An 18,554-nucleotide genomic window follows, 5' to 3' on the forward strand; every position below is an offset into this window, starting at 1 on the left:
TTTTGGCTACTGTGCTGTGTTTACTCGACTGTGACCTTGTGAACGAGACTGAGACGTCGGACACCAAGATTTATCTGGGTTAAAAAGAAAAAAATTAGCACGTTCTATGGCCCTAACTACTAACAACTGCATGGGCAGTCCTGAGCCCTGGGCTGAACACAGTGATGAATCCGTAAGTATGTGCAGATGAAAAGCACACACTTCTAGGGATTGAGACGACTAGTTGATGGTGATCCTGTTTTTTAACATGATAGTGTTCCAGAGGTAGCCCTCATTAGTGGTGGAGACGAGCTGTCTCTGTCCAGTGTTATGTATTTAAGGGGATTTTCCATTTGTCTACCAGTAAATAGAGCTTTTGTGGGTCAAACTCACAATTACAGGATTAAAACAGGACCACCCCAAGAGCATTGCTTGGTCAGGAGACACGTGAATACCTAAAATACCATGGCATTCAAAGCCCAAATGTCAGCATTTAAGTTGAGATGGCAGGACAGTCTTTCTCAAATGAAATACTAATTACTTATGTTCCTTACCAAGAACCCCGGACTGGAGCACAGCGGGTAGGGCATTTGCCTTGCATGCGGCTGACCTGGGTTCAATTCTTCTGTCCCTCTCGGAGAGCCCGGCAAGCTACTGAGAGTATCCTGCCCGCACGGCAGAGCCTGGCAAGCTCCCCATGGCATATTCAATATGCCTAAAACAGTAACAACAAGTCTCACAATGGAGACGTTACTGGTGCCCGCTCGAGCAAATCGATGAACAACTGGACGACAGTACTACAGTGCTACAGTGCTACCAAGAACCCAACTGTATTCTCAGCTCACTTGTCTGCTTTTGTTTCACTCACCTGCCCTTCAGCACTTTACACCCAAGATCTTTGTGGAAAATAATCGCAACTGCCACCATTTGGTGGCAAAAATCAAGTGAGCATTTCTAAAACATCCCCGATAGGTTTTCCAAATATTTGTCTTGTCTGGAAAAAAATCCATTGTCCCACTCTCATCAGCGGGTAGGGTGTTTGCCTTGCACACTGGCCGACCTGGGTTTGATTTCTCCATCCCTCTTGGTGAGCCTGGCAAGCTACCGAGAGTATCCCGCCCGCACAGCAAAGTCTGGCAAGCTACCCATGGCATATTCGATATGCCAAAAACAGTAACAAGAAACCTCACAATGGAGACGTTACTGGTGCCCGCTCAAGCAAATCGATGAACAATGGACGACAGTGCTACAGTGCTACTCTCATGGAAGAATTCTGGCAGCGCTACAAGTCTGTCATAAAGGGGATTGAGCTTTTGGACCCGGCTGTGGAAGGAGCATGATGGAGGGGCCCGAGGGATCGCCCTCGGACCCCAAGCAGCCCACTGAACTAATTCCGGCATGGGACCAGAGACCCCACGGCGTGCTGAAGCTGTGGGACCCGGGCATCCCCCAATTCTTTTAACCTGTCTCTCTCTCAACTCCTCCCTCCTGAGCACAGCGCAGGGGCCGCGGTTTTCCTGAGCGCAAAACGGAGTCGCCGATTCAGCCAAAACAGGACGTGAGCGCGCTTGCGGGAGTCCCCAGGGGGCGGGGGCGGCGACCCCCGCCCACCGCAGTTAGATACTTAAACCCACCTCCCCCACGTGTGCTTCCTTTTGGACCCGGCTGTGGAAGGAGCATGATGGAGGGGCCCGAGGGAGCGCCCTCGGACCCCAAGCAGCCCACTGAACTAATTCCGGCATGGGACCAGAGACCCCACGGCGTGCTGAAGCTGTGGGACCCGGGCATCCCCCAATTCTTTTAACCTGTCTCTCTCTCAACTCCTCCCTCCTGAGCACAGTGCAGGGGCCGCGGTTTTCCTGAGCGCAAAACGGAGACGCCGAGCCTCTCTCTAGGTTTCTCCATCTTATGAGCACCATAAAAGGGTAAAAGTTTATAGTGATGTTATTTCTGGTTGTACTTTCCCTGGACTTTATACAGAAACCCAAAACCGCGCGGCCGGTATGAGCAATATGTAATGGTTCCTTTCTAATGGGGCGGACTTTTGTGGGAGATCCTAATAGTAAGTCTGTTGCTAAAATATTGAAGGCAATCAAAGTGGTAGCCATCTCACTAGACTGAACTAAGCTATATCCCCACGCCGGCTGAGAAGAAATTTTCTTCTTTCTCGGGAAGAAACGCGGTGTGTCATCAACTACAGTGTGATGTCCATTAAGCAAACAGACCTGGTGGCGTGGGAATGGGATATAAGGGGAAAAATTATGTACAAGGAACAGCGGGACGCTGGTGGAATCTCGAGCCGGAGCCGACACCAGCGCAAGACCGTCGGTTCCAGAGACTGCTTGCAGATACTCTACAAGTCTATCAACTAAGCCAGAGCCCCACGCCTGCTGATGACGGGAAATAACCATCCTTTTCGGTTTTTTTTTTCCCTTGTCAGGCAGCGTGGCGATTACTAAAACAGGCGTGAACTCGGTGGCGCGGGGCAAGGGGGAAAAAGAAAAACTATGTAACAAACAGCGGGACTTAATATCTCTATATTCTTAGCAATGGAGAACTATCAAATGCCTCCTTGGCAATAGGACTGCTTTTCTTTTTTGGGGGAAACCCCAACAACGGTAGTGAGTTGTGTGTTGAAACATGGAATGTAATCGAAATAAGGCGTAAACGAAGTGAAACATATCATGTGCAAGGGTTGGGACTGGGGAGGTGGGAGGGGGCGGCAGGTATACTGGGGGGGTTGGTGATGGAAGATGGGCACTGGTGAAGTGAAGGGTGTTTGAGAACTGTATAACCGACATAATCCTGAGAACTATGTAACCCTCCACATGGTGATTCAATAAAATTTAAAAAAAAAAAAAAAAAGGGATTGAAATACCTACCTTTAGGATTACTGAAACGAAAAACTGGAGACCCTAAAAGGAGCAGGAAACAATCATAGTCTACTGATGTAGGAATGTTCTTTGCATGATTTTAAGTGGGGGAAATATCATGAGAACTTGGCAGTGTGAGGTAACAACCATCATTCTCTCCTGAGGCCCATTTTACACTTATTCTGATGGGCAACAGTGAAAATATCATGAAGCCATCACACTTACTATGATTCTGATATAGAAATGTGATGCGATTGTGATTGTTTTTTTAAGCCTACCTTAAATCTCTTCTGCTGAAAGAAAATACCCTGTTCTTTGTCTGGAAACTGTTCATGACCATACTTCCCCTTGCATGCCGCAGGTTATTAAGGAAGTTGCTACGTAGTATTGGGTACATTTCAAGTTGAATCCCATCAAAATCCAATGGAAGCAGAACATGCAGAATTCCAACGATACACTGGCTGTTCTGGGTAAAATCTGGATGCTAAGGATAAGCTGATAATGTCACATTTATCATGAAAATGTTGAAACACTTTGATCTAAGGAATTCCATAATGGGAATTCAGCCCACTTAACTCATCAGAAAATATTCAAAGATTAGGTTAGAATACCCAAAAGGAAAGAGAGAGCAAAAGGGAATGCCCTGCCACAGAGGCGGGATGGGGAGGGGGGGGGGGTTGGAGTGGTGGAAGTGATACTGGGATCATTGGTGGTGAAATAAAAGATAAGTATAGAAATTTTGCTGCAAAAAAAGTAGCACTGTAGCACTGTCATTCGGTTGTTCATTTATTTGCTCGAGTGGTCACCAGTAACGTCTCCATTGTGAGACTTGTTACTGTTTTTGGCATATCGAATATGCCATGGGGAGCTTGCCAGGGTCTGCTGTGTGGGCAGGACACTCTCAGTAGCTTGCTGGGCTCTCCGAGAGGGATGGAGGAATCGAACCCCAGTCGGCCGCGTGCAAGGCAAATGCCCTACCTGCTATGCTATCACTCCAGTCCCCAAAACAGTAGTTAAATAAATTACTTTCCTACTTAAAATTATACCAATTAGACAGCTTTAAAAGCTTCTGATAATAAACTTAAAAATAATGAGAAAAATCTATCTCTAAATTCAAAGAAGCAAAGAACATCTTTAACAATATTTTAATCAAATTCTGTGGATAATATCTAGATGACAAGTTATCTGTATCAGGAAAAGACATTTTCCCCCAACTATGGAACCTTTTCAAGTTAGCACGTGAATAAAATGCATCATATTTGATTCCCCCCCTCTGAATTCAGTAAAAGCTTTATTTGAAGAAATTGGAAAGAAATGGAAGTAAGGCTGGGAGACTCTGAGCTTAGGGGCGAGCTCTCCTAAAGCAGGATTCCATATTTGATTTTGAAGTGAAGGGGTGAAGGACACAAGGGAGGTAGAATGGAGAGGGGCGATTTATGGCAATAAAGACATACACTGAGTTTGCCTAAAGGAAGCATACCCATTCACTTAACACACCGGGTCCAGATTCCAGAATTCCCGGTGACCGCTTTGTTATCTTACAATTCTGAAAGCAATGATGGAAATCTACAAAAGCACCCGAGACCCTTACACAGATGAGCTTGTGCGTGGGTCAGGCCCGACTTCACTCTGTCACGCCCTTGTCCTCTGCTTCTCGGATAGATCTGAGGATTTGAAGGATGATGATGTGCAAGAGACAAACCGGAGAGGCTTGTGAGAGAGAGTCCGGGGGAGCAGGCAGCCTGTGGACAGACCAACGCCCCTTTCAGTAAGATCTCAGCCCGGGGCAGCAGGAATGTCCCCTCTTGTCACTCTGATGACCTGCTCCGTTCCATCCTGTCGGGGAAACTGTCACTCAATCGTCATGGCAAACCATTAAGAAGATGGCAGGACCTTGAAGTTCAAGATCAAAGACAGACTAATATTCAGCACGAATACAAAAAGATCAAAATGAATAATTCTGACTGCGAGTAAACTGGGGCTCCGTTTTCAGGAAAGATTTCAATGTAATAGAACATCTCGACTAGGAAACTGTTTGAACTAGAAGGATTTTATTGAAATTAAGCTCTTCGGGGGCAGTCCCCTTTCTCTGCTTTTGTCTTCATCCAACTACTGCTTTTTATTTGAACATTTCCAAGTTTTTTCTTTTCCTCTCTCACAGCCAGTGAATAGATGATAATTCAACTACGGTTTTAAAAATGACCACGGAAAGGTAAAATATTTGCATTTTTCTTTGTTAAATCTTAAGCTTTCTGCAAAAATAGATGTCACTGATTCTATGGCTGCTAACTTTCTTAGGCTCTTTTATCTCTCTCCCCCAGAGCTACAGATCTTAAAGGACTGAGTGCAAAATGCAAAATGCATTCATCATTCTCAAATGAATGAGGTTTCTTCCTTTTCTTTTCTCTCTATTTTTTGGGGTATTGCATTTGATCCTCTAAAATCCTTCAAATGCAACAAAGGTGGTGGAGGGGGGTAGTTTAAATGTCACAGGGGTAGGTTATGAATACCTCCAAGGGATTCTTAAGACTGACATTTGCAGCTGGAAATTCTTCCCATGCCTTTCGCAAGCAGAATATATGTTCCGTATGAACAAGCCTCTCCACTCTTAGTAACTACCAGGAGGCCATGGCATGCCAGGTCTGACGCCAATGGCCTCTCTTTCTAGAAATTTGCCATCTACTTAATGCTATTAGGCAACAGATGGAAACAAAAAGAGAGAACTGGGAACAGGCAACTTCTAGGTCATGCGGTAGTACGTGAGCTGGTCAAAGAGAAAAGCAAGACTCTCACGCTGGCAAAGCCTTTACAGAAGCACCGGAGAAGGGAAGAGTGGGACTCAGAGCTGGGAAGGATGGATGCTGTCATGAAAAAGGGAACCCAAATAAATAAATAATAAAAATAAAAGAGGGAACCAGGGACTGGAGGGATAGCACCGCGGGTAGGGTGCTTACCTTGCATGAAGCTGACCCAGATTCAATCCCCAGTATCCCATATGGTTCCCCAAGCACCGCCAGGAGTAATTCCTGAGTGCAGAGCCAGGAGTAACCCCTGAGCATCCCTTTGGGTGTGACACACATGCAACAAAAATAAATAAATAAATAATAAAAATTTAAAAATAAAAGAGGAATCAACTGCCAGGGCTGGGGCTAGGTGGCCGTCTTGAATCAGTGAGGCAGGCAGCCAGCCCAAAGATTTAGGGAGAAGCAAAGTACAGCCCCACTCTAGGCTGGCATGAGTAGGTACCGCTGGGTGTGGTCCAAGGCAGAAGCGCTGCACCCCGGTAATATCCAGATGACAGAGAGTGCCAGCCAACGGGCATAGCAACCGGGCAGGGTGTCAGCCACAGGGATGGGCACTCAGGTCAGTGGGGCCTCAGGCATGCCGGAAACTCACTCTCACTCCAGGGTGCTGGTAGAGATCTAGTGCCCTGGGCTGACAGGGAGTGGTTCAGCTATTGACCTCAGAACTGAGATTTTGCACAGTGCCAGGAACTAGAACACCTCCACTGCCAAGGCCCCCCCCCCAAGATGGCTGATGAAAAAGACTCATTTGACAATGACATGCAGAGCTCCACCTTCACGTAAGCAGGCAAGTCTGACACTTAAGGGGGAGCGAGAAGGCTGGTTCTAGAAAACAACCCAGCAATGATGGGTGTGCAAAAAGGATGAGCGAAGACATTTTGGAGAATTAGCACATATGCTGCCCAAGCCCATGTGCTGCCTGTGTCCATGTGTCCTGGCCACACACATGAGATGCTCAAGCACATGTGTCGCCCACACCTCCCCTCCTAGATGTGCACTTTTGAACTTTCATATTTAACACGGGGATGTGTGCAGGGGCTTTCTGCCTTCGGAGAAGCCCACATTCTCTCTTGAGCTCATTGGTCTGCTTTCCTGGGGGCAGAGCCAGAACGAACATAAGCATTTCCTGACCAGGGGGCAGAGACAGAGTAGAGAGGAGAAGGCGCTTGCCTTACACGTGGTCAACCCAGGTTCGAATTCCTGTCACCTCCAATGGTACTCTAAGTACCGTCAGAAGTGATCCCTGAGTGCAGAGCCAAGAGTAAGCCCTGAGCATAGCCAGGTGTGGCCCCAAAACAAAAACAAAGATCCCAACTTATCTTATTTCTTTATCGTCTAGTTTATTGTAGAGGATCTGAAGGGCTTGCTAGAAAATACACACACGAAATAGTGCAAAATTAGACAAGGACACACAGTCCAGAGAAAAACATGAAGGATGGAGATGAGAAGTGAACAAGCCACAAGGTGGCTGGGATTTTAAGAGCTAAATTACCCTCTCCTGGCCTTTTCCAACAAGTAAACAAGACAAGTGCTCCCCATTTTTTTTACACAGGCAAGTCTTTCCTTCTGTCCTGGCCTGGCCTTTATCTGGTCCTTTTCTGCTCCCATCTTGTCACCTGCACCTGAGTCTTCCACAGGGAGTGAAAGGCAACCGTTAGGTCCTTCTCTTTTGCCCTCAGAACCAGGGACAGAAGCAGCCCTGGCCCCAGAGTGAGAAGGCAGGTAGGGCCCTGCCAGTGAAGCAGATAGGGGGCAAAATCTTGCTCTATTCTTCTCTTGCTCCCCCATCCCCTTTGTTTTTGTGTTGTTTTGCTTTTGGGAGTCACACCTAAGGTGCTCAGGGCTTAGTCCTTGTTCTGTGCTCAAGGATCATTCCTGGTGGGTTCGGGGATGTCAGGAATCAAGCTCGCCTTACTCCCTTACAAAAAGCAACAACTCCGCTCTCCCGGACCTGTTCAAGTGCCTCCTTAGTCTCCTCCTCACTTCTCAAGAGAAGAAAATAAACAGGAAGCAGTGCGATAATGAAGGGTGTAGAGAGTGGTGATCATTTTGCAAGACAAGAATCTTCAGGAAAGGAAGTCTTAAGTCAAGGCAGCTCAAAGCATCCAGGACAGCGCCGGGGTGATGCAGCTTTCACAGGCAGACGGAGGAAGTTTCTAGTCCAGCAAGGACATAGTGGCAAGGCCCCAGCAGACACTCATTCCCAGGGTGAGTCCTGGAAATGTCCTGGGGTGAATCCAGTAGCTGTGATCCGGAAGAATTGACCCGGTCCCTCCAAGGAGAGGCCAGCGGGCCATGGGTGCCCCATTCACCCTGCAATGAGTCACAGTGTGTCTATAAAGTTTTAAGAGCGGTACTTTACTAGGTCATAACTTGAACACTCCTGGCCCAGATTAGACATAAAGCTGCACTTAATTTTATGATCTAAATTAGACATAAAATGTACTAAAAACTAAGAAAGAATGGAACAAATGTGGTCAAATGTGACAGGAAAAAAAAAAAGACTGGGTGGGGAGAACAGAATGAGGGCAGAGGGAAAAAGTAAATCTAAGCTGTCCGGCCGCTGTAAAGAAAGAAGGGAGGGAAGATGAGCGGAATGAGCCGGGCATTGAAGAGTCGGGGGTTGCGGGGGGCGGGGTACTCAGGGCTCGGTGGGAAGCTCAAGTATATATGTCAGCCTGTGTCCGGTCTCTGGCACCACAAGATAATTAAAAATAATTTTGGGGGCTGGAGAGATAACACGTGAGGAGGGCACTTGCCTTGCGCATGGTCACCCTGGGTTCAATCTCTGGCGTCCCATATGATCCCCTGAGCCCACCAGGAGTGATCCCTGAGCGCAGAGCCAGGAGGAAGCCCGGAGTACTGCCAGGTGTGACCAAAACCAAAACCAAAACAAAATTTAAAAAGACAGGGAAAGAGACGACAAAGATTGGGGAAGCAACAAGTAGGAACCACAAGGAGAAAAACAGGGGAGTCGGAGAGACCGTCCGGGAAGCAGGAGCTGGCCTTGACCGCAGCCTGCGCCTGTTCAAATCCTCTTCATCACGTCTCATCTCCCCAAGGGCTATCTGGGGTCACTCCTGAGCACAGAGTCAGGAGCAGGCCCTACTCCCCAGCCTAAAAAGAGAAAAGTGTAATTGGTTGGGGGGGAAGCCAGATTTCCGGGAGCGAGTGGGCAGACCCTGGTGAAGGCGGGTCGAGGAACTCCAAGGCCTGATGGGGTTCTCGGATCAAAGGGAGGACCGACTCGAACATTCCAGAAGCGTCTGTGTCTGGAAGGAGAGAAGAAGCCCATGCAGCAGCCTCCCAGCCAGGCTGGGGTTCTCCTGAGTCACCTCAAATGAGGCAGAACAGAGAAGAGAGTCTTAGACACAGAGAGGAGGGGGGATGGGGCTGTCCCAGTGGGGGTGGGGCGGGGCGGGGCGAGCCCAGCAGAGCTCCACCCTGCAGAAGCGGGGGAGGGGCAGGTACCACAAGGAGAGAGAAGCCGAGAGTCTTATCTGCTGGGGCTTGGAGGCCACGGGGTCCCCAGCCACTTCCTAAAGCACAGGCCACACCCCAGAGCTCTGGTCTTTCTTTTTGTTTTGCTTCCGGTGTTGGGGCCATACCCTGCCGTGCTGAAGGCTTACTCCTGGCTCTGTGCGCTGGAATCACTCCTGACGGGACTTAGGGGACCCTTCGTGGTTACATGGTGTTAGAGATCGAACTCTGGAAGACAGTGCGCAAGGCAATCTGCTGGACCACGGTCCTCACCCGTGAGAGAATCCATCACCGAAAAGTCTCCAGGCAACTCAATATTTTTTTTTCCTTCTAAAATCCAGTAAGGAAGCTGGCCTCACATGCTGGGGGGAAAGGCTGCCCAGATAGAGAAGGGAACACCAAGTAAAATGTGGTTGGAGGACCCGCTCGGGAAGGGAGAGGCGTGCTGAAAGTAGACTAGAGACTGAACACGATACCCCTATTGCAAACCACAACGCCCAAAAGGAGAGAGACAACAAAAGAGAATGCCCTGCCACAGAGGCAGGGTGGGGGTGTGGGGGATGGGATTGGGGGGTGGGAGGGATACTGGGTCCATCGGTGGTGGAGAATGGGCACTGGTGGAGGGATGGGTTCTCGAACAGTGTATGAGGGAAACACAAGCATGAAAATGTGTAAATCTGTAACTGTACCCTCACGGTAATTCACTAATTTAAAAAATAAAAAAAAATTAAAATTTGCTTTTACTAATGAATAAATTAATAATAATAATAATAATAATAAAATTCAGTAAGAGAAAACCTCAATAGTGCCTCATGGGCACGCGGCTGGGCCACCAGTCCTTCCTCCGTTAGGACTACAAACGCTTGGGTGAACGGAACACTGGGGAGCTCGTGAGACCCTCCGACGCCGTCCAGAGAGCAGACAAAGCTAACCACAGTCCGTTTCGTTGGTCACCCCCAGAACATGGATGAGGCGAATAGTACACCTGCCAGAGACATTTCTAGGAGACCAGGAGGAAAACGTCAGGGGGAAGAGAGAAATCTGGCAACCATAGAGGAGAAAGGCTGTCACACTAAGGAGAAGGAAGAAGCCCCTGGGACAAACACTCTAACGCAGAGACACAGACGCAGACCACACACAAGTGCCTGCGTGCAGTCGGAGGGGTCAAGCCATCCCAAAAGGCGCTCAGCAACTAACTTTCTGAAAGCTTTTTGTGCAAAGCTGGTGACAAGCAGCAAATGTGTCCCCTGAAGACCCAGAAGGGGGTTGGGGAGGTGGCCCAGGGGGCTGCTGGCATGTGTGAGGCCCTGAGTTCAAACCCTGGCACTGTTTGATCCCCTAGTGGGCCCTGAACATGACCGGGTTACCCCAACCATGCACGGTCACCCCCAAAATAACACCTAAGGGGGCTCCTCTGATCTGTTGCATAAAAACATTAAAGCGCCCCAATTCTTTTAACCTGTCTCTCTCTCTCAACTCCTCCCTCCTGAGCACAGCGCAGGATCTGCGGTTTTCCTGAGCGCAAAATGGAGCCGGCGATCCAGCTGAAACAGGACGCTTTCGCGAGCTTGCGGGAGACCCCGGGGGGGCGGGCGGCGACCCCCGCCCACCGCAGATAGATATTTAAACCCACCTCCCCCACGTGTGCTTCCCTTTGGATCCGGCTGCGGAGCGAGCATGATGGAAGAGCCCAAGGGAGCGCCCTTGGACTCCAGGCAGCCCACTGAACTAATTCCGGCATGGGACCAGAGACCCCACGGTGCACTGAAACAGTGGGAACCGGGCATCCCCCAATTCTTTTAACCTCTCTCTCTCAACTCCTCCCTCCTGAACACAGCGCAGGACTTCTCCATCTTATGAGCACCATAAAAGGGTAAAAGTTTGTAGTGATGTTATTTCTGGTTGTACTTTCCCTGGACTTTATACAGAAACCCAAAACCTAATGTCATCTTAGCATCAGCAATATGTAATGGTTCGCTTTTAATGGGTCGGACTTTTGTGGGAGATCCTAACAAGAATAGTAAGTCTGTTGCTGAAATATTGAAGGCAATCAAAGTGGTAGCCATCTCTCTAGACTGAACTAAGCTATATCCCCACGCCAGCTGAGAAGAAATTTTCTTCTTTCTTGGGAAGAAACGCGGCGTGTCGTCAAAGCAAACAGACCTGGTGGCGTGGGAATGGGATATAAGGGGAAAAATTATGTACATGGAACAGTGGGACGCTGGTGGAATCTCGAGCCGGAGCCGATACCAGCGCAAGACCTTTGGTTCCAGAAACTGCTTGCAGACACTCTACTAGTCTATCAACTAAGCCAGAGCCCCACGTCTGCTGATGACGGGAAATAACCATCCTTTTCGTTTTTTGTTTTCGTTTTTTTTTTCCCTTGTCAGGCAGCGTGGCGATTACTAAACAGTCGTAAACTCGGTGGCGCGGGGCAAGGGGGAAAAAGAAAAGTTATGTAACAAACAGCGGGAATTAATATCTCCATATTCTTAGCAGTGGAGAACTATCAAATGCCTCCTTGGCAATAGGACTGCTTTTCTTTTTGGGGGGAAACCCCAACAACGGTAGTGAGTTGTGTGTTGAAACATGGAATGTAATCGAGATAAGGCATAAATGAAGTGAAACTTATCAAGTACAAGGGTGGGGACTGGGGAGGTGGGAGGGGGCGGCAGGTATACTGGGGGGGTTGGTGATGGAAGATGGGCACTGGTGAAGGGAAGGGTGTTTGAGAATTGTATAACCGACATAATCCTGAGAACTATGTAACCCTCCACATGGTGATTCAATAAAATTTAAAAAAAAAATGAAAAAAATAAAAAAAAAAACATTAAAGCGCCTTTGCTCAAAAGTGACAGGTGAGGAAGCTACTGACGCAGGGGGTAGGAGGGACATCAGTCCCTCAGAGTTCTGGAACCTTCTCACCGCATAGGAGCATGCCGGAAGCCTGCCCCCGCCCTGGGATGTGCCACTCCTGGGCACGGACTTTTCCATCATGCACAGGCGTCCGTGTGTGCTTCCCCCCAGAGGATGCTGTCAGGGGCAGAGAAATAGTGCAAGGGTTAATGCACCAACCGTGCATGCGGCTGACCCCCATTCAATCCCTGGCACCAGAGTCCCACCAGGACTGACTCCTGAGCACAGGGCCAGGAGCAAGGCCTCAGCACTGCCCGATGTGCTCAAGACAAGTTTGAAAACAAATAAATGTTATCAGACACTGCAGAAAAGTCTTTCAGTTCTCAGTGAAAATGGATTCACGTTCAGAGAGGCCAGGATTGTAATAATAAATTACACTAAGAGCCACGTTTGGGGGATAACCAAAATCTTAAGCCCAGGCCCACGTGGGAAGCCTAAGATGTCGACAGGAATGACACAACATGAGTCTTGCTCCACTGAGGTTTAAAAGGCTTGGTGGGAAAAGTCACTCGACACGTAAAGGCGAGGCCAAATGATCCCCCAGGAAAGGGGCTATTCTGGTTTCTGGATTCTGGCTCAACCACAAGTGGAGCGGGGGCGGAGGGTGGGTAAGACAGAGAAGGGACGAGGATGACAGTAATGGCTGGGAATGATCACTTTGGACAAGTCCTGAGTGTTGAAAGTAGGTGACGGAATATATCTGATAACCTTTCAGTATCTGTACTGCAAACCACAGTGCCCAGAAAGAAAGATACAGAGAGACAGAGAATAGAGAGACAGAGACAGAGACAGAGAGACAGAGACACAGAGAGAAGATGAAAGAGAGAGAAGAAAACTGCCTGCCATAGAGGCAGGCTGGAGAGGGAGGGGGGTAATGGGAGGGAACCTGGGGGCATGGGAGCTGGGAAACGTACACTGGCGGAGGGATGGGTGTTGGAACTCTGTATGACTAAAACCAAACGATGAACAGCTCTGTAAAGATCTATCTCACACTGATTCAATAATAAAATCTTTTTTTTTTAAAAAAAAGGGAGCTTCTGGCAAGGCTGCCTGTGAACAGTGGGGGGAATAACATGAAGAAGCCGTGATCCCCATTACAATTCCACATAAAAACACTCACAAAGTTCCAGGTAGGGACCTTAAAAAGACATCAGCTCATAAATTCTCAGAATGGGACACAAAGGTGACGAGAAATAAGGCTGCTCTTCAGAAGCAATACCGCCTCCTCCTCATCTAATATGGCACATGAGAACGAATTACTAGCCTCAGTTATCAACCTACCTTCAGAGAGTTCTTAAAACAACCCTCTAGGGTACAGTATACATCTCAACACATAGATAAATACATCTCAACCACAGACACATTTTTTTCTATTACATTTTTTTTGCCTGCCAAGCCTGATGCTGGAGTTTATAAATTCCCTTAACATCAAAATAATAATAATAATAATAATAATAATAATGGGCTGGAGCGATAGCACAGTGGTTGGGCTTTCGCCTTTCACGCGGCCAACCCGTGCTTGATTCCTCCGCCCCTCTCAGAGAGCCCGGCAAGCTACTGAGAGTATCGCGCCCGCATGGCAGAGCCTGGCAAGCTACCTGTGCGTATTGGATATGCCAAAAACAGTAACATAAGTCTCTCAATGAGAGACATTACTGATGCCCGCTCAAACAATAATAATACATATCTTGGCACAGGAGAGAGAGCCGGTGGGGCACTTGCCTTGCACAAGGCCCAACCCAAGTCCAATCCCCTGGAAAATGGAAGGGGAGAGCAGCAGGTAAACTAGTTAATCAAAGGTTAATGGAATCTGGTCATTAGATACCCAAAATATGTGTCCAATCCCGATAGATGACGGGATGACGCGGGTGGGAAACCACAGCCCATCAAAGGACGCTCCGGGCAGGACAGGAAATCACACATGGACACAGTGAAAGAACAGGAAGAAGAAATAAGCTCTGTTGGTGATCTCTGTCCTCCCCACCTCTGCCCAGAAAGATGACGAAACCAGGCAGGGCTCCTGCGACCAGACAGACAGCAGGACCAGGGAGGGGACAGGAGGCAGGACCAGCCAGGGTCTCGACACCCAGACAGATCGTGGAACCAGACAGGGCCCGTACGGTCAGACAGCGACAAGGTACACAGGGGTCTCGCTGGGACATGACGGAATAGTCCTAGAGAGGCCCAGAGACAGATCACAGAGCAGAAGCCCCAGCAAGGGACACGGGTCACAGAGATCTCTCGGCTAGACAGATTCCAGATCAGGAGCACTGGAAGGTGAGAAAGGAACAGGGACAAGACCAGATCTTCATACACAGAAGGTTGTCAGGATGTGGCACACCACACACACACACACACACACACACACACACAGGGCCATGATGTCATACATGGGGAACCCACAACACACCCATCTCTTTGCATGGTCTGATCAACCTGAACTTCTTAAGCATCTGAGTTTCGTATGCAAATTTCTCATGCATGTCTCAAGACCCCACTAGCACAGGAAAAATTCACCTTTGTGTTAATACAGCAGCACATCTTGTCCCCTGAGCCTCATCAGGAGTGACCCCTGAGTGGAGAACCAGGAGTAAGCCCTGAGCACTGCTGGGTATGGCCCAAAAACAAGCAACAAAAAGGAAAAAGGAAGGAAGGAAGGAAGGAAGGAAGGAAGGAAGGAAGGAAGGAAGGAAGGAAGGAAGGAAGGAAGGAAGGAAGAGAGGGAGGGGGGAGGAAGGAAAAGAGGGGGGAGGAGAGAGGAAAGGAGGGAGAGAGGGATGTAGAAGGGAAAAAGAAAGGAGGGAGGAGGGAAGGAAGTGAATGAAGGAGGAAAGGAGGGAGGGAAGAAGGAAGGAAGGAAGGAAGGAAGGAAGGAAGGAAGGAAGGAAGGAAGGAAGGAAGGAAGGAAGGAAGGAAGGAAGGAAGGAAGGAAGGAAGGAGAGTGAGGGCTCCTACACTGTCTCCATGTGGGTGTCACGTCACAGACAGGTGGGAGGACCCACCCACCGGGAAAACGCAGAGGCCCATCGCGGGGAACCCTGAAAGGGCTTGGTTTGACGGGGTCCAGAGCCGGTGACTTCCCTGGCGAGACCCGAATACTCACCAATGAAGTGGTTGTGGCCCAGGGCCAGCATCTCCTCGGGCAGCACCAGCCCCCCGGGCGCCTGCAGGAGCGTCACGCTGCGGCCGTCGATGAGGGAGCACTGCTGGAAGCCCGGGGCAGGCACCTTCCAGAGCAGGATCAGCGACGCAGCCCCGTCCTGCCGGATTCTGAAGACAGGAGGGAAGGAAGAGAGGAAGGGGGAGGGAAGGAAGGAAGGAAGGAAGGAAGGAAGGAAGGAAGGAAGGAAGGAAGGAAGGAAGGAAGGAAGGAAGGAAGGAAGGAAGGAAGGAAGGGAGGGAGGGAGGGAGGGAGGGAGGGAGGAAGGGAGGCAGGGGGTAGGGAAGGAAGAGAGGGACAGAGGTAGGAAGAAAAGGACGGAGGGAGGGGAGGAAGAAAGCAGGGAAGAATAAGTGTCTATTTCAAGATGAAAAATCCTCTATCACTCTCCATCCGGATCCCTAACATCAGTCTACAGTTAGAGCAGAATCTTGTTACCACGGAAAAGTTCATCTCAGCACTGGCCGGCACCAAACACAGACCGAGCCGAGCAAGACCCTCTCTCTGCACGGGGACAACCTGTGTCTGCACCTAGAGCCGGCTGACCCCCGTGACATACTCTGTATCACAAATATAACTGGGCAAGGGAGGGGAGGGGGAGGGGAGGGGGCAGCAGAGGGCAGCAGGGAACCGCTCCAAAGGGCATATGACTGTCAGAGAACCTGACCCCTGAGATAGGGAGGGGGTTTCCTAAACCACCAGCAAAGAAATTCGGCTGTTCCCGGCTTCCCTCCCCACCCCAAGGCCCCTCCACCCTGCTGTCACCTGGACAGGCAGGTTACAAAGTGTCTTTGGCCGAGGCTGAGATCTCCCGTTTCCAGTTCTGGGGTCCGTGGCTACACCCCTCACTCACATCCCTGGTGCCACGGACGCCCCAGAACCCGGGTGGGGGGAGCTGACCGTGGAGGGAAAGGGGTCCTGAGTTACCGTCCCCCTAAAATGCAAGTGTAAGTGACTGTGTAAACCATGGCTCTTAAATAAAAAATATTTAAAGTTAATAAAGGAAAAGAGGCGGCTCGCCCCCCACCCCCACCCCCAGGCCCCGGAGGAGCGGCGTTACGTCCCCAGAGCGCGCAGGGAAACGCTTAGGGCCGGGCTCCCCCTACTGGCCGGAAGGGGACGCTGCCTTGCCCGTGGGCCACCCCAGCTTCTCCGGGTCTGGGGTTGGAATGAAAAGTCAATACTAATAGTATGTAAATCAGAAAATCATAAAGCTGAATTGGGGGGGAACTGTTTCCTGTTGCTTGTTTTCAAAGAAAAAACTTGGTGATTCTTGAGTTTAATATGGGGGGGCGGGATTTATGTGTATGAGTTGAACCCATAGAAAGCATATGAGGCCAGAGAGTTAGGGAAACGCAGTCTTGGAGGTGCTGGGTCTCGCTTGGGGCCTCACCTAAGGCCTCCGGGTCTCTTAACTCACACCCAGCGCATCCACCCGATTCCACTATCGTGCTATTGCACACCGCCCATCTGACCCCCCTGCCGGACTCTCTAGTTTGTGAATCCCATAGAGCGTGTCTGCACGGGACGCTGCGTCCACACGCCCTTTCCCGACAGACAAGCGACACAGATAGACTAGACGCCGCTCAAGGCCTGGGTGAGAGTCTTCCGGGTGCTTAAGGCAGTTCCATGGCACCATCTCTTACTTGACTGAAGTGTTCTGGGGTACTTCGAAGGACACCAGGCGGCCCCCCGCAGAGCTGTTGGAGCTGGCATTGCCACAGGCTGTGTCCGGGATCACCTGGGATGGGGGGGCGGGGGGGGGGTTGTGGGGGAGAAGCACAAAGACAAATTGTTGGGGTCTCAATCACAAAGCAAGATTCCACACGCCACACTCCCACCCCCGGCCCTACTCTGTTCAATGACACATGAACGAGGCTAGAAAGAAGTCAAGAAAAGCCTTGTGTGGACAGTCGTAGAAGGACTGCACTGATTTGTGCGATATAAGATAACATCATATGAGACTGACACCCAAGCACAGTAGAGACAAGGGCCAGGGAATATTGCCCCATGGTTGGAAGCCTGTCTCATGAGCTGGGGGAGAAGGCAGCTGGGATAGAGAAGGGATCACCAAGTCCATGATGGTTGGAGGGATAGTTCCAGATGGGAGATGTGTGCTGAAAGTAGATAAAGGACCAAACATGTTAACCTCTCAGTATCTGTATTGCAAACCATAAAGCCCAGAGGTAGAGAGTATGGGGGAAATTGTCTGCCATAGAGGCAGGGAGAGGGTTGGAAAGGGGGGGTACACTGGGAACATTGGTGGTGGAGAATGTGCACTGGTGGAGGGAATGGGTGTTCGATCATTGTATGACTGAAGCTCAAACATGAAAGCATGTAACTGTATCTCATGGTGATTCAATTAAAAAATAATTCAAAAAAAGAAAAGCCTTGTAAACTCATAAGTTTTGACATTTATTTCTGAAGGCACTCCTCAGAGCACCAACCCACGCCCAGTGACTGGGACTCACTTCCTGCCCTGTGCCTGGCCTCAGTTCAGTAGAGAAAAGACTTTAAGAATAGCTCAGGGGCCGGAGCGATAGCACAGCGGGTAGGGCGTTCACCTTGCACGCAGCCGACCCGGGTTCGATCCCCGGCATCCCATATGGTTCCCCCAAGCACCGCCAGGAGTAATTCCTGAGTGCAGAGCCAGGAGTAACCACTGAGCATAGCTGGGTGTGACCCCCCCCAAAAGAAAAAGAAAAAAAAAAGAATAGCTCAGGCTGGCAGGGGTAGGGGGTTCGGGAGGGTGCGGGGGGGGGGGGGGGAGGCTGCAGAGCAGCAGCAGGAAGTGCCCCCAGCAGCCTGGCTCCATGTAGGGGGATGGGGCCTCTTAGGAGCCCAGCTAAGGTAGCTGTCGAGCTCCCCATCCACAAACCCATACACCTTCATGTTCCAGAAAGAGACATGTGCAGCCAAGGGGGGCCCAGAAGGCAGGGGCAGGAGGCCTGTATGCCCAGGAGAACCCCCAACACTTGGAGTGGGTCCGGTGAACGCCTGGACCAATGCTTTCAAGTTGGGATTAGGAGACTCCTCTGTGGAATAACCTCTTAGATGGCCCTGGACTTGGTTCCACATCCAGCAGGAGAGGACTTTCGGTAAATACTCCTCGTGGACTCCTGACACCAGTGCATCCATCCACTTGTCCCTCCAGCCACAAGTCCTCATGTCGTGGTCATCCCCGAATTAACTGAGAACAATTCGGAAAGTCTCAGCCCTTGCCCTCCATGGCCAACCTCAGAACGAAGTGTCCAGAAGGCCGGAGGGTCAAGGCTCTCGAGGAACCTGCTGCGGGCGGTGTTCCACAGTGCGAGCGGCACTGGCAGGGTGCCTGGGTGTCAC

The 18,554-nt window shown here is 50.0% G+C and overlaps 1 protein-coding gene across 1 annotated transcript in view; it reads right to left on the bottom strand.

The window, feature by feature from the left end:
• DNER (delta/notch like EGF repeat containing) overlaps positions 1–18,554 on the bottom strand; it is a 337,797-nt gene that overhangs the window by 181,804 nt on the left and 137,439 nt on the right. The window contains exons 3-4 of the mRNA XM_055122261.1: positions 16,859–16,953; positions 15,156–15,322 (exon numbers count right to left, since the gene is read on the bottom strand). Of these exons, the coding sequence (XP_054978236.1) occupies positions 15,156–15,322; positions 16,859–16,953 (262 nt within the window). The remainder of the gene's footprint in view (positions 1–15,155; positions 15,323–16,858; positions 16,954–18,554) is intronic.

Source organism: Sorex araneus, chromosome X (assembly GCF_027595985.1).
Source record: "Sorex araneus isolate mSorAra2 chromosome X, mSorAra2.pri, whole genome shotgun sequence".
In the NCBI taxonomy this organism is placed as follows: domain Eukaryota; kingdom Metazoa; phylum Chordata; class Mammalia; order Eulipotyphla; family Soricidae; genus Sorex; species Sorex araneus.